Source organism: Alligator sinensis, unplaced genomic scaffold, assembly GCF_000455745.1.
Source record: "Alligator sinensis unplaced genomic scaffold, ASM45574v1 scaffold978_1, whole genome shotgun sequence".
In the NCBI taxonomy this organism is placed as follows: Eukaryota; Metazoa; Chordata; order Crocodylia; family Alligatoridae; genus Alligator; species Alligator sinensis.
This window is the reverse complement of record NW_005842220.1, coordinates 646,848-669,611: the sequence shown is the minus strand read 5'-3', so window position 1 is coordinate 669,611 and position 22,764 is coordinate 646,848. Positions and strand designations below refer to the sequence as shown.

At 39.6% G+C, this 22,764-nt stretch overlaps 1 protein-coding gene across 1 annotated transcript; it reads right to left on the bottom strand.

Annotated features, from left to right (window-relative positions):
- Nucleotides 1–9,206: 9,206 nt before the first annotated feature.
- On the bottom strand, nt 9,207–12,948 carry NPVF (neuropeptide VF precursor). Its single transcript, XM_006027043.3, has 3 exons — nt 12,811–12,948; nt 10,391–10,773; nt 9,207–9,258 (listed from the first exon to the last, which is right to left on the bottom strand). The coding sequence occupies exons 1-3, from the start codon at nt 12,946–12,948 to the stop codon at nt 9,207–9,209; spliced, it is 573 nt and encodes a 190-aa protein (XP_006027105.1).
- Nucleotides 12,949–22,764: the final 9,816 nt, after the last annotated feature.

Genomic DNA, 22,764 nt, shown 5'->3' with positions numbered 1-22,764 from the left:
AGTGACCCTCAGCGGCGCCCTCTTGATCTCCAACTTGACCAACACCTGACCTGTCCAGCCAGAAGGACCAGCCGGCGACCCCCTTCTGGAGGATAACACCACGCTGGAAGAAGCCTCGACTGGCCATCGACAGCGGACTCCAGTGCCTGTGGGATAGGTATACCTGACTCTTGTAGCTTGCTACTGTGTGTGTGTGTGTGTGTGCATGTGTGTGTGTGTGTGTGTGTGTATGTGGGGACCAGCCCCAAGGTTTATGTTTTAACTTCATTACAGTGCTTCAATCCACCTAATAAACCAGAATTTTAAGGATCCCAAGTTGGACATTTGTAGCCAACATTGCCATCTGCATTGGTTTCAACTCTTTTCTGTTAGTGGGTTCACAAACTAGCTTTTACTCTTCTTACAGATTGCAGTGCTCATTTTTAGTCTGTTGCAGAATATAAATAGATGCCATTCTGTGGAGGATGTAAATGGCACTTGATAAGTAGTATAGTGGTTCACTGACTAAACATGTCACTTTTTATAAATTTTAAAGATAAAATAAATACCCTGAGCACAGAAGCTTCAAGGACAGGAGGGATCCAAACAGTTTAAGTGTCACAAAGAGTAGATGAACATACTGATTCAGTCTATTCCTGAAGTTGAGAGCCATTCAATTATCTTACCCTCCCAGACCACAGCTGTTCTCTTGATTCTGTTAGCAAATCCTCTACTGTAGAGACTGAACTACATATGTTCAGTTGGGGAAGAGGCTTAAACCTAATAATGTCTTTAGAAATGGAGATAAAGGTTCCTTGGCAAAGAAACAAGCTTGTTTTAGCTCCATGTTTTCGAAGCACAAGAAACTGCGCCTGAAAATTGTAAAAGTATTTATCTTTTTCTCTGCTCAGGACCGCAATTCCTAAATCAGGTAGGTGTTGCAATGCTGACCTGATCAGTGCTTATGTACCTGTAAATAATCTAGGCCATAGTAAAATGATATTTCCTATGTATATTTCTCTTTACATGTATTTTTACTGATCTTTACATTTCTTTCTGGGTTTATAAACAATAGGGCCAACCTTTTCTGATTTATTCTTTATTGTAGTGGGTGCTTGTAGATGGGAAAGACCAGACTTCTGGAGAAAGACTAATTCAATTTTATGCCTTCTGGTTTTGTTTGCTCCCATATACTTTTCAAAAAGTAGCTAAATGGACAGTGCCATATTAAAAATAATACATTGTAAAGACCCTTGTGTTAGCAGACTAACATTTCTGATCAGTAAAAGAAAAAGAATTTAAAAAAATCTAAGGCAGACAAGATTGAGTAAATGTGATATCTTTTATTAGATCAACTACTTAGACCAATTTCTTACTTCCTTAAACCAACATGGCTATATCCAACACCCCTAAAACTCTAAAACTCTTTTCATAATTTATACTATAGATTTCCTTCTTTGTATTTTTCTTATGTTGGACACAGAGAACAGACTGGGAAGTTTCATTTTTGCTTGTAATCATTTTCTGGCAAATTTCACTTTAAGGTTTCACTAAAGTTGGGTAGCAAATGGCTTACCCATCTTAAAAAGACTGTTGAGATTTCAAACATGTTTTGTGCTCTTCTTTGAGATACAGCTGAGGCATTTTAACTTTTTTAATGCAAATGAAAGCAAGACCCCCAAGAAGGCAATTGACATTATTTAGAGTACTCACTTGGGATATGGAGAACCCAGGTCAAGTCCTTATCTCCTGGGTGAGTGCCCTATCCACCTGGCTATCAAGTCAGTCTCTGTCCCAAAGGCTATTTATTTTTTTAAACAAAATTAATATACAGCTCCAACCAGACATACAATCCCCAGGTGTTAGGGCAGTCACATAAAAAATGGGAGACCAAAGTTCAAAGTCCCCCTGAGTCAGGCTGGTGTAGAACTTGGCCCTCAGTCTTCTGCATCTCAGAGAAGTACCAAAATCACCTGGCTATTCTACAGTGGGTGGTTCAGCTCTTTAAGAAATTCTATCGTAGAAAAATGTGAAATAATATTTTGTTTTAGGAAATTCACAGATAGACAGATAGATAGATAAAACTTACACATATACACTTGCCCTCTGTATATGAGATCAGAATATTTTCACAAGCTATGTCCATTTGGGGCTGAAGCTTGGGCAATTGCTGGACAGTTTGACTTAACAGTTGCAGGGATGTACTATTTTCTATACTGATTCCCACCAAGATTAACCACAGGTATGTCCAGACAGGTTTAGAGAGTCAACGTGATTAGTTTCAGATGTAAGAACTATAGTCTGGGTAAGCACAATGCCACTTAAACATCCTAGAGCTGTGATCTCCAACCTTTTTAAGTTGTAGCTCACTTTTGGAATTTAAAAGAAACTGAAGATCTATCTCCCCCACCCTGCCCAGCAGGTGAGTCTGTGGGGAGGAGCAGGGAAGGGAAAGGGCTGTTGGGGGAGGGGGGGCAGGGCAGACTGAGGCCCTAGCCCTAGCCCCACTCCCTCCCTTACTGCTGGGGCCTTGATCTGTCCCCTCCCAATGGCGATGAGGAGGGGCAGGTCTTACATAGCTGGGGCAGGGCAGGTGATGAAGGTGCAAGCAGCTTATCTGGGGGGTGTGGGAAGAGGGGGGCATACAGCCTGGGAGAGCACGGCGGGGGGTGTCCCCAGATCTGCATGTGGGGCGGGGCGGGATGGGGCTGAACCCACTGTGGCCCCGCTCCCAGCACTGCCGCCATAGCTGCCTGGCTTATGTGCAGCCTGGCTGGGTACAGCCTGGTGCTGCCCCAGCCCCAGCCCACCCTACTTTACCCTGCATGCAGATCCAGGGGCAAGCGCTCCCCCATGCCCTTTCGGGCTGTGTGCCCCCTCTCCCTGCACCCTCTAGACAAAGCACTCATGGCTCCATCCCCTGCCCTGCCCCGGCTGCAGCTGCAGGCTGGGCTTTATGCCCCAAGCCCCACTGCATGTGCCCCGCCAGGCTTCTGCCCCTTTCCTCCCCCACCCACTGACTGCTGGGCTTGTGGGGGTGCACGCACATGCACATGTACTTGTGCGCTCACTCCCTACAGCCCAGACTCGATCTGGGATCCACCAGCTGATCCAGATTGACCAGTTGGTGACCACTGTCCTAGAGCTTTGGACAATGCAGTAGGTCTGCTGGTCTTTTCTGCTACTCCTGAGGGTGTAGCAGGACCCTGCCACTAAAGACAGTTGTGGTGCTCCCTGGTGGCCTCACTAAGCCTGTCTTTCACTCTGGTTCCCATCAGAGAACTATCCTGTCTTCACCTGCCACATCTTAATGGTAAATTACTTTGAATTTGGGAGGCAGCGTTCAGAATACCAGTGAGCCTTGAGATGCCTTAATAGGTTGCTGACCTCTGACTTAGCAGATAGATTTGAGTAGCAAAACTGAAATCTCCCCACAAAAAGGGCCCTAAATGATTTGATCCTAAACCAGTGTTTCTCACAAGTTGATCTGTGTTTGTGAAAAAAATGCCATTTCTCAGAGGCACAGCAAGACATTTCAGTACCAGGGCAGAGGTGGGAGGGGAAGGGCTGATCAGTGGAGAGCAGGAGGGGTTTGGAGGGAGGGGAAGAGGAATCTTTCCTGCCTCTACTTTCTGTGTTTGGGTGGCTGTGGCTCCCATGGCAAAGCCTGAAATGGGGGGATGGTATTTATTCCACTTACCTCTTTCACTTCCTTTCCTCAAAGATACACTACAAGGTGTGGAGTCTGGCTCCCTATGGCTGGGCTGTGTAGGGCTGCCCTGGTTGTTGAAAAGACTCCTTAGGGGAAAGGGGCCATAGTGGCGCTCCCTTTAAGTCAGCTTCTGGGGTTAGTGGTGCCCTTGCCCTGCCTTATTCATGGGCGACTGGTGCTTCCAGTCACCCATGAGTCTGGGCACCAGTGGCTGATCGCTGACTGCGGGGGTCCCCCAGAGGCCGATTGCCAAACAGGGGAGGGGGGTTCTCCCAGCGGCTGATCAGTGACCCTGGAAGCACCAGCGGCAGAACTGGAAGTGCTGGTGGCACCAATCTCAGGGGGGAGAACTGGCTGGCACTTCTCTTGTCTCTCCCACTCCCCAGCCAGCGAGGGCCAATCTCAGGGGGGGGCACATGCCCCCCTCCATGCCCCCCTATGCGTTGCCTAAGGCCTTATTTATGCTACTGTCCTTTCTTGCATTCTTAAAAGGGAAGTACCCAGGAACAATAGTGAATGCCTTCATGAGCCCCTGATCCCTTCTTTTCCCACTAATTCCCCAGATTATTATGGAAAGTGAAGAAAAAGCATCTTAAATGCAAACCTCTGGCATGGATGCATCTGTTCTATTATTATTCAGAAAGATCCCAGTGAATGCTAGACCCATTCTTCAGACAGACTTATGGGTCCTTCCATTCAACAGGATCTAACTATACAATGTAGTTTTATCTAATCGTCTGGATTTCAGTTTTTGCCTGTCTGCACTACATTCTACTAATTTATATTACGGGTACATTTTGTGTGTTGGTTCCTCTTGTGACAGTTAAAGAGCAGATTACACTGCTCTCAAGGGAGCATGAACAGTTATTTACCTTACAATAAATGAGTAACACAGTTCATTGAGATGTGACATGCATGTGGATCCCATGACCTGCCCCGCTTCATCATAGTGTGGGAACATGCCCCCCATGCTCCAGGAAAACCCTGAACAGGGACCGACAAGGAGAAAACTGCTGGACCCTGAGAAGAAAATGACTGGCCCAGGAAGGGCCATGGGACCTGCTCACTGACAGGAGGATCCCTTGGCAGCATCAGAAGAGTGGTGGACGAGTCTCACTGAGCCTCCAGCATGCTTTAAAAGCATGTGCTGGCTGTGCATGGGGTGGGGGTGGGGGGCAGTCAGCTGCTTCTGGTTTGGCCAGAAGTGGCAGTCTGGTTTTAAAAGAAAGCCAGCAAACAGCTGGAGTGAGGGAAGCCGGGGAAGACCATTGAAGGCAGCCGAGCCTGCATGCCAGGGAAAACCAGCATCCCGGGGAACCCGGGGAAGACCAGTGAAGGCAGCCAAGGCTGCACATTGGGTAAGACTGTCAGCAGAGCAGGCAAGTTGGGGAAGACTGGCAAGGGCAGCTGTGCCTGTACACCAGGGAAGACTGGAACCAGCAGAGCCAAGCCAGGGAAGACTGGCATCAGGGCAGGCAAGCCGAGGAAGACAGGCACAAACTCGGGAGCCAAGAAGAGGAAAGCAGTTGGCTGAGGGATCAAGTTTGGCCCAGCATAGGCAGGCTACCCCAGAGAGGGGACGGACGCCAAGACTGGCCAATGGGATACCAGAGCGAGACCCAGACTATGGTGTTCCTGGAAAAGATACATGACAAGGAATAAAGATATGGTACCAGAAAACATCTAATCATGAGTTCATTAATAACACAGTTTCCTTTATAAATTATGATAAGGCTTTATTGAGTTAATTGAATGAGTATAATGAGTGACATGGAATTGACATAAAATGACTTTGAGCTTTTTATGAGGTAACATCTGGTTGGTGAACGGCCGTGGTGAAAGGGGAGGTATGAGCCCTGAGGAAACAGCCATTAGTTTTGCCTGAAGACCTGTGGAAGCCTTCTGGACTAAATAGATAAAATCCAAGTCATGGTGGGTGAGAATGGAGTCCTAGTATACAAGAGTAGATATCAAGATAAGCATTGGCTGTTGAACAAGGCCCCAGAGTGCAAGGACTAGATCCCAGCACACCTAGTTGCATGCCACCGAGTGAACACCAGTTACACACAGCTTGGACTTTTCTTACCTGGATTCCAGGAGGGAAAAGAAGTATATGGTGTTTGGGGCTGCTCTGTCCTTTATGCCCCCACGAGGGACAGCATAAGAGCATATGCATACTTCTCAGAGCCACCAGTGGTGAAAGCATTCCCAGTGCATCGACAGAGGGCAGGTGCGTATCATGAGGGAGATCCACATGCACAGAACATCTTGAAGAATTAAGGTTATTGAAAGATAAATAACCATTTTTTGCTTAATTTTTTTGATGAATTGGCATTTTCTGACAAGCAAACATTAGCTAAAAAATTCCTGACCATTCCTAATTCTAAAACACTAATAATATCTGGGTTGCAAACATTGCAGGGGAATATGTATTTGCTTCATTAAAGAGTTTGGTTTGGCAGTTTAAAATTTCCAGTTGGCTGGCATTTCTGATATGCTTAGTAAAAGTAGGCCAATGCTAATCTGATTGCCAATCTTTAATGTAATCTATGATGTTGCATGCCAGATTCTCAGTCAAGTAAATTGTTGGTGTTCTACTGACCAGATGGAGTTTGGTCCCCTGCATTCTGGCTCAAATAAGATGTTAGTTTCTCTATGGATGAAAAATACTTGTAAATCTTGGCTTCTTCTCAGTGTAAAACAATGTTGTCTCTTTACATTCCACTAAATCTTACCAAACAATACATGGGAATCAAATGATGAGCTTGCTGGCCTTTAAATTAGCCAGTGGATCGTCAGCTGTCTACTTTATAAATTTAAATCAGAATCTAAAATAAGCCTGGTGTTGTTTTTTTGCATGGAGAGTTTAATGACAAGCATAAATATTATGTGTATGGCAAGGAATGATTGGAGCTCCTGAACCCTACAAGAATTCATGCCTGTGAGTCCTGTTAGTCTATCTCTTGATTTACTTTAATCCTTTCCTTGCTTTTTCCCAATTCATGAATAATATCTGTATATGGATAATAAATAATCTGGTGAGCGATGACTGTATCTATTCTATGTTACCTCTCTAGCCCACTTCTCTTCTCTCTGCACTATCCAGTGATTGTTTTTCTGGCTCATACACACTCAAACCAGGGAGAAATTTTGCACAGCATCACATAATTTCTCCTTTATGTACTTTTCACTGGCTCCTTATCTGCTGGGGGGAAATAAATCAGCAACCATCTCTTGTATCTGTCCTGCAGAGCTTGCAGTAAGAGTGCAACCTAATTGTGTCTGTAACTGAGCCAACTTTCAGGCTACTGCTTTTCTCCCATTGCAGCCATCATTAATGCCAATCTGTGTATGGCTGATCCTTGTTGCTCGGTGATATGAACTATAAGCAGGCAGCTAGTACTGCTGCTTAGGGATTCTTGCAAATCTTATTGTACATCAGGTGAACAGAAAGCAAACAAGAGTTGGAGGATCAGTACACAACTGATAGTTCTAAGAAGTTCAGGACTGATTCTGATTTGCCTATAAATCAGTAATACATTCCTTGCACTAGAGTAAGGATGAAATCCTACCAGTACTGAAAGCAATAGCAAAATTCCCACTGATTTCAATGGAGTCAAGATTTCATCCATACTGAATAATTTGCTGACCAATGTCTTTAAGCATGACCATGGGAGAAGTTTCTAGGAATGTCATTAACTCAACCATTTCAGTGCTGCGTGTCGTAACCAAACATGAACCTTACCAGGGGTTTGTACATAGATTTTAAACACAGACGAGTTCAGAATGTTATTTGTTTTGATCCTAAAATGTATCTCACATAATGCTGGTGTGGCGATCCATTTACCTCAACAGGAGCTGTTTGGTGTTGAAAACTTTACAAAAATAGGAGTCTAAAGATGGGTTTAGACTCAAGTTCTGAATCTCTTAATCTATGATGAGTGCTCTCTGCCCTCTTAAACTTCTAACTTTTATAACATTTATGGAATATAGTTGAATTTTTATGTAATACCTACTTTTTCTCCACAACTCTTTATTTTCTTGTTGTTTAGGATCATACTCTGGCATACATTGAATAGCATGGGGACAGCAGCAACTACCGTCTCATGGTGTTTCCCATGAGTAGCAGTAAAGCAAAACTAAAAGTCACTACACCAAGGTAATTGGACTTCTAATTTTTCCAGTTTCAATACACTATACTTTCCAATTTGGATATACTAACTACAGGATGAGCCAGAGCAAAGGGAAAGCTTGACTGTTTTTCAACTTAATATTGAAGTCTATACTTCACTCAATCAGTGCTGGAACGCATCACCAGGGAAATGAAATCACATGAAATCTTTCTACAGGAAACACAAACAGAGCAGGTGCAGAAGATGAAGCTTACAGACTGTAGCCAGCATGATCCACGACCTTGATACCTTCATCAGAAATGATCTGTCAAGGGACATAATACATCCCAAAGTGCAATAGAATGGAGCTCTGTCTAGGTTAATGACATAATTATCATCGGCATATACAAACCACACTCTGCTGTGTTGTCAATTACATCTCTGCTTATTTACAGCCAGAAGACCTATATAGATATGTATATATATAGGATAGCATAGTTTTCTGCAAAATCCCTTTTGATTTTGAAGGAAAACAAAGGATCTCATTGCAACTTGGGATCTGAATTCTTTTTATTTTCCATGTTCATATAATTCAAGAGTATTTAATCTGATGTCATTCAAACATTATTCAAAATTAAATTTTGGGTTAAATGGAAGCACAGGAATTTGCTGAAGAAAAACATGTTTTTGATAAAATTATGACATGAAAATGTTTACTTTGGAATGGAATACCTCTGTCAGCTTGTGCATTTAGTAGCTGTAATGTCATTTACTTGGCAGAGGAAGGGGATATTTACAGCTTAGATTTCTAATGACAGTAGGGAGGGAATTATCTTAAACACTGTCAAAGAAGCTTGGCAATTGGAAATGTCATCTGTTCCTCTGGTGTTCCTTTGTGGGAGTCTCAGAAACTAGTTTTTATTAGTAACTTTGCTTGTCACCTTTCAGCTTTATATCCAAATATGCTTCATAAACAACAATAGTAGTAGTTCTTTTTATGCTTTTCTTTGACTCTGTTGGCTACATGTAACACGAAGGTGGCAATAGTTCTATCATTGTTCCTGTTTCTTATTCACAACAAACAAACAAAGTAGGCTCCTTCTAGTTGCAATACACTTCTATTTATTTTGCTTAAAATGTTTCCAGTTATACAGCTATTCTTCAAAATCAGTTTTAACAACTGATAGGGTATCAACCATACAGAAATAATTAAAATGTATGTTCTACTGCCGGTGACATAAACAACAATCACTATAGTTACCATTACGAGATACCTCAAGTGTTTGTAAAACACAAAGCACTGTACAATAGTATTAATAATATAAAGGTATTTCTGTTCCACATTTCCTTCACATCACCTTGTACTTTGAATGTTGATCCCAGCACTTTTAGTTCTTTTGGCATCAGTCTTCATAATTGCATTCCTTTTTAATATAGTTGTTAGAATTCAGATTCCTAGATATGTTAGAAATACAAAACAAAATCTGCTATAATCAGGACAGACATTAGCAAAGGATTGAAAATGTCAGATACTGCTACTACTGGCTGTCTCATGCTGCACAGATCTTCTCTGAATTGGAATTTGCTTCTGTTTTATTCAGGCAAACAGTGCAGTGTCAGCGTAAGCCTTGCAGCAGGCCTTGAGATTGAGGAATAGTTCAAGATCTAAAAACAGGAGGTTGTGCAAAAATAAGATATGCAGTGGAAAACTATTGTTACAAATGCTCACCAGAGAGAGGCAGAAAATATTTTTCTCCACTAGGGTGATTTTTGGGATTTTATTTCTTCCCATTGAAATTTGGACAGAAAATTAAAAACATTTTTATAAATCTGAAAAAAAATCTCTTGTATCAAAATTTTTGTTTCTGTCAAAACTATTTTGACAATACGATTTCAAAATGTTTAATTCCAACTTTTTCTTCTCATTTTATTTTTGTACTATAATTAGCTTAAATATTGAAATGAAAAAAAACATTTAAAGCAAGAAATATGATTTTTTTTAATTTAAAAAGAAGCTGGGATATTTAGCCTTTGAAAAGTTGAAGTAGGATGCTCTAGTCTGAATTTTTTCCCTAAAATTTCTCAAAATGGGTAATTTGTCAAAACCAATTGTTTCCTGCAGAGTTTCTGTTTTAATGAATTGCCATTTTCTGAAGCCAAAACATTTCATAAATGATTTCTGACTACCTCTCATAATAACGCTTCTTTAATTTTACAAACTTTGGCCCTGATTCCACCATCCTTATGCAGACTAATCAAACTCTTATCAAAACACCCAATGGAGACTGGTTGAGTAACGCTGGTTGGATCTGATCCTTGCTAACATACAACATTCCAGCATGGTATAAACCAGTGCTGCCAAATCCTTCAAAGGGTGCCCTGAGGTGTGAGAAGATAAGCATGGGCTCGGGGTCAGGTTCCTCACTGCCTGGCTGCTCCCCCGCCTCCACTGTCAAGCCCCTCTGCAAAGAGGTAAGCAGCACTGTAATAAATTAGTTCTTGAAATAGGGTGCTGCTCAAGTTAAAAAAATTATGAAAGGATTCTCTTAGTCTAAACATGTTAAGAATCACTTGTATAAACATTTACCTGCTATTACCTTGTTCAGATACTTGGACATCTTGAGGTAGATTGACGAGCAGTGATTTTCCAAATCTTTGTGGCAAATTTGCAAGTGATTTAGAAGAACTTTTAACAAATGGAGATCTCCCAAACCTGTGTGATAAATCAGAGGCATATCTAGAAAGGCTGCCTCCAAAAGCTCTTCCAAATCTCAAAGGCAAATTGGCTATTGGCTTAATGCTTCTTACTTCCTGAAAATTTCTTCCAAACCTCAATGGTAAATTAGCAACTGAATCTGGCATCCTGTTGACAGTAGGGGTGCTCATTTTAATGATGTTTTTTGATCCCCCGTCTTTCAGTTCTTCAAAATTTAGACTTCTCTGCTTTTCTTCTAAGATGTTGTCACTGGACTGAAATTAAACATAATGATACCATCACCTTTTTTATATATATTAGTACAGTATGCTGGCTGCATACTAATTATATAAGAGTTCATTTTCAGATTGCTGTGATAGCCACTTTTCTTTGGGGAATTGCCATAAGTATTAGACAAACTTTCTGATAGCATGATTGACTGTAGGAGAGAGTACTTCTTTCCATTAGCTATTGCAGATATAACATTTCTGTGGCAACGTCAGCAATTGTTTTCATGGAAAAGTCACATTAGGAAAGCATTTCTGTATTTTTAGCTGCTTTAATGTGATAAATTGGAAAAGTCACATTAGGAAAGCATTTCTGTATTTTTAGCTGTTTTAACGTGATAATTCCTTTCAGCCAAGGGGTTAAGCACACTTTGTCCTTTGGCTTATTCTCTTAACCTCTTTTGTCTATTTTGTTCCTTTGGCACTGACCCTTCCTTTTGCATATATTTGTCTATTTTCATTTTTCTCCTATTACTTCATATCTGCTTCCTTACTTCCTGGTCTGCATCTTCCTCTATAATACAGCCCCCTTTGTGCTCCAGTCTCCTGTGCTCTGCCTAACCATTGGTGAATTTCCCTGGCATAAAGTATAGCTCTGTTGGTTTAAAGCTAGGAGAGCTGCATCCCCACTCCTGACTTATGGCATATACCAAGCTTATGAGAAAACGCTATACTAAGCCTCCACTAATGTATGATCATGTAGGAGGTCCTAGAGCAGGGGCGGGCAATTATTTTGGGCAGAGGGCCACTTACTGAGTTTAGGCAAGCCATCGAGGGCTGCATGACAGGCAGCCCAGAGCAGATTAATATTAATTTTCAAAATTTTTAGGGGCCCCACAGGCCGTATGGAATGGCCTGGTGGGCCACATCTGGCCTCCAGGCCGCATTTTGCCCACCTCTGTCCTGGAGTGCCTTGTCTTGTGATAGAGTCAGCCAGTGCAGAACCCCAGCCTCTGGGTCCTGTGCACCAGAAAACTGACCCCAACATTTCAACTGTCTGATGTAGTAGTTTAAAAACAATCATTGACTTAAAAATTATATTAAAAAAAGTCACTGTCTGTATTGTCTCTGCATACATAAAGTATGGACAAAATATACATTTATTGGTCTTAAAAGAAAATTAGTAAATAAGATTTTATTTATTTTAAGATAATTTTAATACTGGTCATTCTTTTGTACATTTTCTGAATTTTTACTTCCCTTAGCACTGCACTGCACTGCACTGCACTGCACTGCAAGAGTTAACACAGCTATTGGAACAGAAACTAGGTTCTATTTTAGTCCATACATCATCGATAACATTGTCAATTAAATTCTAATTGTGGGACCAACCTCTATCTCTCTATCTCTGTGTAAGCAGAGAAAGTTACTTTGAAGACAGTGGGGTTGCACAACTTTAATTATACTGATATTTTGGCTTGCACAGTCTGTATTAGGCAAGTAATTGTTTATGAGATAAAAAGAGCATAGCTTGACTCTCAGTTCCCAAGCAGTGTTTGCCTGGAAGACAGGAAAGAATATTTTTCAGATATATAGTGTAAATTTAATTTGAAAGCTATTGAGGTACAATAAATAAGGGGTTTCATGATCAATCAGGATAGCATTTTAAATCCATTTACCACATTAGAATTATTCATTATTTTTCAATTTCTCATTATTCTTTGAATAGTACAAGTACTCCTTTTATTAATTTTGGATTAGTAACATATCTTTGATATGACATGCTTATAAAACAGGCCAGTTTTCGTTGTGGTCCCTTATATATATATAACCAAAAATAATTTCAGAATAAATGTCAACCTGATCCTAAGGATATACTGCAAGAAACCATAAATTGGTTTGCCCACTGCATGTGACAGCAAATGGATTTCAATACATTTATTTCAAAAAGCTTTGATTAGACTGGTAATGCCATGGAATGTGATCCTGTGTGATTGAAGTCAGTGAAAGGTTGCCATTAACTTCAGTTGGTGCAGGATCAGACCCACATTTATTGAAATAATATTATATCAGTACAAGTCTTACCTCAGAATATTTATCATAATCTTCTCCGCTCTGCAGACTGAACTTTGCTCCTTCATCTAGGCACAAGATGTTTGATGTTAAAAAGAAAAACATGGCTAATGTAAATAAAATACACCTTCTGATTGAAATTATTTCCATTTTTCTCAAATTAAGCTTAAATTGAACTCAAAAGCTGTGAAAGAAAGGTAACTATCACCTTTTATATGATCAGAAAACAAAAAGTGGATTAACTGTGACATCAGTCCCAAATGCTTTAATTCCTAATATTAATTAGGTTTTTTTAAAAATGTATTTGAAGAACGTTGAGAATTTGTTTTGCAAATGTATTTAACAAACACTGCTTTCTATTACAAACACGCTGGCATTCCAGCTATTTCCCTTATGATGAAAGAGCTTTTAATTAGGTAAATTTGAGGGCCATGGCAATCAGAACTCACAACAACTAGTATGTTTTATTACTACAGTTCAACAAAAGCATCATTGAATCATAGAACTGGAAGGGACCTGTAAAATCATTAAGTCCTGTCCCCTGCCATGGGCAGGAAGTTACTGGGCTCAGATGAACTCTATAAGGTGCCTGTCCCGCCCCATCTTGAACACCTCCAAGGAGGGTGACTGCACCACCTCTGCTGGGACTGTGTTCTAGATTCAGGTGGCCCTTACAGAGAAGTTTTTCCTTATGTCCAACCTGAATTTACATCTTGTTTCTGTTCTTTGTATTGACCTTCTTATGAGGATTTAGACATAAAGTATCAAGGATATGCACTCTTCTGGTCAAACTGTCATATTACGCATGTCAGAACAAGTTGTCTTCCAAAATTACAAATATAAGGTCCATTCAAATCAATGTATGTTTGTTGACTTCCCTGAGTATTGGTCAGGTCCTGGAATTGGGCATCCACAAGTCTGTCTGAAATACGTAGTCCATAGGGACGTGCCATTAAATTATGATCCTATGTCCATCAGCTGTGTTTTAAAAGAATTATTTCAAACAAAAGGAGAAAAGATAGCTTGATTTAACAGAGCCTCAAGACCATTAAAAAGGAGAGTGGATCAGAATAGAAATGCCACTACTGCCATTCTGGATAGAAAATCAGCTTCTCCGCTTAAGGCATATATCACAATTTTGGGAAGGCCAGTTTTGGGGGGAAAGGTGCTTGTGGTATATGAATAAATACTGTAAGAAGATGGTCTATTCTCTTCACCAACTCTTTCTGAGGTCCTCAATTTGTCACTGATGCTTAGATTATAAGAGGACTGAAAGGACCAGTTTTTATTATCCTGGCTGTGGTTCTTATAATCCTCTGTGATAATTTTAGACTATGGTAGTCCTGATCCTGAGTGATTTCTTAAGGAGACTGAGTCCAAGAGAGGGACCCAGCAGACATTACCACCTTCACCATCCTCAGCTAAATCCTGAACTTCCCCAGGAATGTACAACTTGGGTTCTTTCTGTAACTCCCACCTTCATATCTCCATCTCCTACCTTTTTTCTTCTCTTTTCTAACTCTTTAGTTGTTTCTAATGCAAACAAGAGTCCATCCTAACTGACCAAAATCACAGTTTTAAACACTTTTGTAAGCCCTTGTCCAGAAACTGGTATAAATTTGCCAGGTGTGCAAGAGGTTGCAAGTAAGAACCAGCAACAGAAGCAGAATCTACATGTTTTATCTTTGCTGTTCTTCTGTCTTTCCATTTGTGTATGGTTGTATTGTTTCATCTTCAAGGAAGCTGGACTGGGCTCCAACAGCAAAAGCAACAGTAGCGCTCCAGTTCATCTAAATTAATTTATCTTTTCCCTTAAAAGCAAAGTTATTACTATGTTTAATACCATATAACAGACAAGCTCTAATCTCTAGAAAAAGGAAAACAGAATTAAGGCTCTTGTAATTTATAAAACACAAGTTTTATTTTAACATTTCAACTGTAAATTTGTCCTTTTTTCAGGATCATTTTATAAAATGTTAAAATGCCTTAAATGGTAATTAAGCAGGCAATACTCCACTTTTACTAGTACTAAGTCTGTTCTAGAAAGGAAAACTATTTTGGGAAAAGTGGATGTACTTAGAAAAGCCTATCATTAAATAATGACACTATATGTATGAGTATCTTTTTTATTGTACAGGACCTGCAGAATCTAGAGTACAGATGGTTGGGCTTGATGACACACAGTATATTTAAAAAATGGAGTTTTGGGGAGACAGAGTTCAGACTGAATTTGGCTAATATCAGTTCTTCTAAAATGGTGAAACTTCTAAAAATGTTTAAACATTTAAAGATTTTTAAACAAAACTTTCCATATTTTTTAATTATATTTTTCATCTACATGTTACCATAAGTTAAGGGAAAAACCTCTGAAACAAATGGGTTAAACAACCGAAAACAAAATACTGTAAACTATTCTGTTTTGAGTTATATTAAATATTTTGCTGAATCACTCAACACTGTCCCTGCTTTCCCAGTGTATTGTGGTATGGCCACAAAGCAAAAAATCTGTTATTTACCCAGGGTGCAACCAAGTCCATTTTCCTAAGGGCAGTGTAGCCTGATTTGCTCTGGGTCTCCATACCTTCTCCAGCAATGGAGTACATGGCAGCTATTCAGTTAATTATAGGAAATAATGAATGTATTTCTTCTACCAATATCTAATTAACTTTTGGTGAATGTGCCATTGGATTTTCCATTCATACCACTGTTGGATTTTTGAAGGTTTTGTGAACAATCAATCAGTTACATGCTCAGAGAGACTTGCTCTTTGAATGAAAAAGAGTTGGCAAGATTCAAGCTCTCCTAATCTATTTGAAGTGAGGGCCATGTTCTATTTTTTTGAGGCAGGAAAAGGAAACTCATGCTGCTGATGTTTATGCTGTCCCAAGCTACTTCATATTCCTGTTTTCCATCATCTTGCTAGGACAAACAAGGAGTGGTTCTTGAGTGACTTACTATTCCTTTCTGGTTTACTCTTCCTTGTGATACAGTTGATCTCATGGGGCCTCTGGGCATTTTAGAAAAAAATGTTAATTGAGCTCCCAATTTCTTAACCCAAGCTTGTTTCCAATTGTTTTCTCAAAATAGGCAGCACTCACAGGGTTAAAAAAACCTCAACTCTGACTAAATTCCTATTTTGGGAATTCCCCATGTACCTAAATACACATTATGTTCTTCATAGGAGTGTCTGACCACCTGAGACCAGGCAGACTTTGGAAAACTCTGACAATAGCTTGTGGTCTGTAGGTTAACAAGGGGTAATTCTTAGCAATTTCCTAATGACAGAAATAGTTTTTTCTTGTGCCATGCATATGGGCAGGATAAATAGTCCCTTTTTGACTTGCTCACCACAGACTAGTGCAACAATGAATAGGCTCCCTGATTGTCAACAGCATTGGTCTAGAATATAATTGGCATTAAGAATATTTAATATGTACTAAAATGTAATTAGTAGTAGTGGCATAAAATATCTTAATTCATAAGCAATACAATGGTCAATAAGTTATTTGATTCCAGTGAAGAAACAAGCTTTAATATTGTCCTTACATTTCATATAATATACTGATAAATCCTTATCCATTATTAACAACATATTGTGTGAAAATTACATGTGCTACATGACTCATGTCACCAATAAGCATCCAAGCATTCCCATAATTATAAATCTTCCTTTTGCCATTGTGCACTACATGACCTATTTTATAGCTCATTTTGCAATAGCAAGATTTAAACATGTTTAATTTTTTTCATTGAAAAGTCTGTCTGGTAATTTTTCACTCACTTTGCATTATATGTAGTATGCTGGTCTAGTTGTACTGTGTTCTGTTTAGTCTAGGTGTACAGCACACTAGGGGTGTGTGAAGCAGGCCCTATTTGATTTGGATTCGGCCCGAATCAGGGACAGTGATTTGATTTGTTGATTCAGATCATTGTCCCTGATTCGATTCGGCTGAATCCAGATCTAAAGATTCGATACTGATTCAGAGAATCAGTGATTTGGACATAGTCACAGCTTTAAATATTTTTTCTACATACCTTGAGGTACCAGTGCAGCTTGTGAATGCTGCGATGCTAGGGTGGATGAAGGTGTCCCACAGGAGTGCAGGGGGCCACTGCAAATGCTTGGTGGCGAATCCAGAAGTGGACCGGAATTATTTCCGGTCCAATTCCGCGTCCACCAGCAAGTGTGCTTGGGACCCCCCCCCCCCCCCCCACTACCTGTGCGCCCCCCCCTCTCCATGAGCCCCACCATCACAGCATTCATGAGCCACCTGCTACCTAGAGGTAGGTAGAAAAAATATTTAAAGCTGTGTCTATGTCCTAATCACTGAATCTTTCTGAATCTCTCTGAATAGATTTGGAGGGTTCCGATTTGATTTGGAGAGATTAAAGGGTCCTCTGATTCGACTCGGAATCAGGCTGAATCTCCGCTGAATCGAATCAGGGACCAAAGATTCGCACAGCCCTACAGCACGCTGCTTTGGTCAGGATGCCGGCAGGTCCAGGCAGGTATCACCAATAAAATCATTAATCCAATACTCTATGACACTAAGGGCCTCATTCTCCTTTTATACCAATATAAAGCAAGGGTAACTCTGCTGAAGTTGCATTGGTCTATAAATGGTGCAAATGAAATCAAAATCAGAAACATTATTGTCTGTAATGAGGAGCATTATTAAGTGCAATGTTACCTCTTGTTCTTAGAATCATAGAAAATTAGGTTTGGAAAATCAGAAAATAGGGTCTTCTATATGCTAGCCCAGGAAGGGAAGGCAATTTGTTAAGATAATCAGCTTCCATGGGACTGCTGCTCTTCCTTCTGCTTTGCTGCATCAGGGTTTCAGTTTTAAAAATCAGTCCCCACATCTGCAGGTGGCTTTGAGGTTTGTTACTTGGGTAGATCTGTGAGAAGAAAAAAATGCATAGAAATACCCAGAGGTGTAACTACCAATTTCAGCACCCTGGGCAAAGATGCTGGAAAGCAGGGAATAGGAGGGGATCAAGGGTGGTGAGCCCCTTCTGCCACAGTGCCTCTTCTAAATCAGTACTGGGAGCTGGTGCCCTACTCACTCCACCCTAGTTATACTACTACAAATGCCAAGATGTAAATATAATGATTTTATATTTAACCTTATCAATCCATCTCCAGTTGAAGAGTTCTTTATTTTTTTCTTAACAGATGATTCCAGCAAATGAATATATGACAGTCACATTTGTGATTAGGTATTGGGATAGCAGAACAGCACAAGAGACTGAAAGCAATAGGGGGCCGAGTTATTATAGCTGCAGGCTAAAAATAACTTTATCCTCTTGGTAAATAAGGCGTGAACCATAATTTCAGGTTGGACAGGCTCTTTAATTATACATTAATTTTTATAATGACGTAAACATGTTTTCAATAACATTTGGACTATAAAACATTCTTCTTTTTTACCAACTAGACTGCAGAATGTAATACTCTACTTACCAATCTACTACCATGTGTAGTGGCTCTACCCCATTCTTGTCTTTTAAAAATTAAACCATTTTATCATAAATTATTAAAAGTGCTTTAGTTGGCTGCAAATCAAGAAAGGGTTCATAAAATCTTACGAGAGAGAAAGAGGGATTTGATTAAATCTAGGATCTAAAAAAGCAATGATAAAAAAACCCTGAGAACTAATATGCTACATTACATTTCTTCTAAAATTCTTGCAGGACTTTAAAAAATTCACTAGTGGCTTTTATTCAAACAATTAGCCAGTATTCCACAATTTATTGAAATGAAATTCTATATGCCAAAATGCATCATAATTAATGCACTTTTTATTTACAGATTGTCACCTTTGTTTTCTTCATCTTTTTTTTTCTGAGCAATCCTTATAGAAATGGACATTAGTAGACTAATTTTTTACCCCATTAAGCCTGAGTTTACATGTGAAATATGAGTCCTTTTAATTTTCATCTGGTGCATATAAACATGGAAGGGTTTGAAAAATTATTCTATTTATAATCAGGATGGTGACAGCAGGCTTAGCAAATGATTTTCAAATTAGGTTTGTTGAGAACAAGCTTATTCAATCTGCTTTTTATGTAGATTTAGAATGGGATGGAGAGAAATGCTCTTTTCACCCAGTGCTATTCTGTGACATTAGTGTGGATACAAAGGCTGAAACAGAACATAGCATTTGCTGAACACCATTGAAATTATCGTGTCACAGGTGAAAGAGCTGATTGTCAACCTGGTAATCCATCTTGTGTCATCACCTTACCTTCATTAGAGTGGTAACAGTAAGTTCAGCAGCATTTATTTAACATAAAATTACAAGGAAGAAGTAACACACATTCTGCAATTGATTTTGGTTCCTGATTGGGTTCCATAGGGATCCTATGGACTACTTCAATAGAAATAATAATTAATAGCCATAACTTAAAAGGGGTGATACATCTCCCATTTGATTTTTCTTTTTGTCATAATTTTTTAAAGGGAGAGGGAAAACAAAATGTGAACAGAGAGAAAAAAATTCTCCTCTTATTGTTTTTGTGACTTTCTGTGATGCCCCATCACTAGAGCATTATTGAAGGGCAATTAAAGTGAGAAAAGAGAAGCAGGTGTAATGAAAAAGGGAATGGAAGGAGTAAAACATCAAAATCAGTTCCTTTAAAGTCTCCCTTGCAAGAGGAATGAACAAGGAGCAGAAGCCAACAGACATGGTAGTTGCTATGACATTCTCCCTGTTATGTCTGAAGTGCTGCTCAGGAGGAAGGTAACAAAGTGATTTAGATCAGCTCTTAATCACACATACCCAGTGTTCATTTGTGTCTACATGCATACAGAAGAAGAGAAAGGGGGGTGGGGTGGGGGCCAAGGTTTACTAATTTAATGGACTATGCCACAGAGAATGGGCTTATAGTGCTCTAGTGAAATTTAATTCTGTGTTTTGGGAGGAGCTTAAGAATAATTAGTTTTGAGAGATGCCGTGTCTTTTAAAAATGATTTGGTCAGAAAATTACATTTCTTTCCATGGGAAATTTTGTGAGGAAATCTTTTTGAAAGTGTCCACTGAAAACAGCATATCGCAGGAAATTTAATTTCAATATTTAAAACATGCCAATAAAAATTTGAAAAGCATTTCTTCCTCCCCCACTTTACTCTTTCACATGCTTTCTTAATTTCCAGTGGGGGAAAGGAGGCAAAAGTAAAAACAAAGGAGAACAAATGGAAAATCACTGAAAAGCCAAAAACTAAAAATGGAAACCCAAACAAAATGATATTTTAATTCAAAATGTTTCTATCTAGAGCAATATGTGTAGGTTAGGTCTGCATGTCTGTCTGTTTAGCATTTTGAAAGTGTCATAAGTCTACAAGGAAAGCCATCTGTGGTGCATAGAAAATAGTAAGCAAAAGCTAAAAATTCCAACCATAATAAACTACATTACAAAACCCCACAGTCAAAAGATTCATGTAGAGGTGTGTGGAAAACAGTAATTTTTCATGTCAAAATTATCTCCTTATATATTTTTTTTAATCTGAAAATTAAAGACAGGCATTAAAAAAAAAAAATAGAACATTGCCCCCGTTCTCAAATTGTTTGGAGAGATCTATCCCACAAATAGGCCTACCTTTCTGAAGTGGATATTTGGTACAGAAATGAAATGCAGTATATAACAGCACATGCTAAATTCTGGCTTTTATGAGAAAACATGTTTTCTATATTGTAAAATAATAGGAGAAAAGACAGAGATAAATAGAGGGAAAGCCCTATTTTAAAATTTCTAAGCTACTAGTTAGTATCCTGCATGACTTCTGTCACATGGTCTTTAAATGAATATTATTTTAAAATGAGATTATCTTCACTATAGTATATAAAAGCTCAATTGCCCAAGTTCTAACTTTTGTTACACATCTCATTTCTGTCTGTGCTCTGTTTCTGCTTTCCTTTCTACTCTTAATAATCAGCAACAAAACAGACCAACAAAGGGTAGCACAGCTTTCCTCACCTAGCCTACCTGGCAAATACAGTGCTGCATAGAGATACCTGAATGAACTCTAGAACCAGAAGCAGTATAGCAACATCAACCTGGATCACTGGTTTATCATAGAATATTAGTGTGGACTTACTAATATGTTTAGATCAGCCACAGGTGTCTCTATGATGATGCATTACATCCAGTAGACTTAATCAAACCATACCCTCTGAGATACAACTGTTGTCTGGCTGTCAACAACAAATTAAAACTGAAGGCAAATGATGAAATAGATTTCCTGGATTCTCTCTGCGGCTATTTCATTTGGGAAAGAAACTGAGACCTGCAGGTAGCTTGGAAGCAGACAACCTAAAAGAAATGGAGCAGACCTCTGTGGGAGCAAGACTGTCCAGTAACTGTCTACTGCAGTATTTCCTGCTGCTCAGTGTTGGAGATAGGACATTAGAGCTAGGTGGAATATGGGTCTTGAATGGCAATTCCTATGTTTCTGTGAAAAAGGACCACATTTCTTTATTCCTCTCCTTCATCTGTATCTTTATTTTTGTTCCTGTCTGTACAGCGGTAGTTAGCTGTTTTAGTTTGAAATCAAGCACAAAATAGGGCAGGGTGGCACTTTTGCACATGTCCAGACGAGCACGCACATGTGCTTTGTGGCACCTCAAAGCTGTTTGAGGTGCTGCAAACTGTACATGGTGCACATGCACCCATATGCCACTCTGCTAATAAGCAGCGCAGCTTCTTTTTTTTTTTACACATGGAGATTCTGGTGTCAAAAAAAACCACCACTAAAAAAAGCAGTGTGGTGCACATGGCAGCAGTGTGCGGTGCCAGAAATGGAGCCTGGCCATCCAGAGCCATACTATGGCTGCCAGCCAGGCTCTGAGCAGCCAACTTAGTGCTGCTGCTACCCTGGGAGGCCCCCAGGACCTCAGGTAAGGCTGCTTGTGTTTGTAGACAAATATGTGCTACTGCTATTTGTCCCATGGGAAACGTGCACCCCTGCATGTATGTGCTCATTTGGATAAACCTTTGGAGACTAACTGGTTCAGAAATGCATGAGAATTGTAGGTGAAAGCCTACTTTGTCATGAAAGGTCATGCATCTCTAAACTAGTTAGTCTCTAAGGTGCCAGCATGCCACTGATGTCTGTATGTTCTTCTGTAATGAGCAGTACAGTTCTTTGTGCATATGTGAAAATCTTTAAGTACTGGTGCATTTCTGATGGAAAGCATGCCCACGGTCCTGATACAGATGAAAAATTGAACACATGAATGATGTTCTGTGGCTACTCCATCTTGTTTCAGCATAACCAAATCCTTTCATGAACCAAATGAACCAAAAGAACCATACACATTTTTTTTTAAATGCTGAAAAAACAACCTTGCAAGTTTTGCTATTATTGATTATAATATATTTTCCATAAATGCATTCAAATCAAAGGGGTAATTGATATGCTTAAAATTATGTATATACTTAATAGTTTTTCTGGTTTGGGGCCTAGATATTCTGTAAAAATCCAAGGGGATGATTATTGTCATTCTGAATAAGCCATCCTTATACACATGGCCTATTAATTCCTGAATTTATGAGCAAAAATATTAATTGTCCTATTTTGAGGTACAAATAGGATAGAACATTTCAGGCTGTCTGCAACCTGAAATAGGCAGGGTTTATTTGACATGTTGGCTATGAATGTATATTTAGCAAATTGTCCTGCAGGAGATTTTTGAACCCATAGAATCCTTTGATCCACTTACTACAGATTTTGAGTTTGATTTGCCAGTTAACTGCTTGAACTAGGCTGAAATTTTCTGAGAAACAAAATATATCAAGGAATATCATGTTGAAGTTGCAAGGGCTGTGAGTGCACTGTGAGAGAAGTGGCAGCAACAGGAGCCTTGTGGGAAGAATGATGGGAAAAGAGGCAGAAGTGGAAGCAGCAAGAGGGGGAAATGTAGCAACAGTTAAGTGTGGAGAGTCTGTGCAGGGCATTGATGC

Excerpts from the sequence above, each read along its gene's own strand:
- NPVF (XM_006027043.3), bottom strand. The coding sequence starts at position 12,948 with ATGGAAATAATTTCAATCAGAAGGTGTATTTTATTTACATTAGCCATG. Across the intron at positions 10,774-12,810 it reads ATTATGATAAATATTCTGAG|TCCAGTGACAACATCTTAGA; the intron begins GTAAGACTTGTA and ends GTTTAATTTCAG. Across the intron at positions 9,259-10,390 it reads TCTGAACAAGGTAATAGCAG|GAATCTGAATTCTAACAACT; the intron begins GTAAATGTTTAT and ends TAACATATCTAG.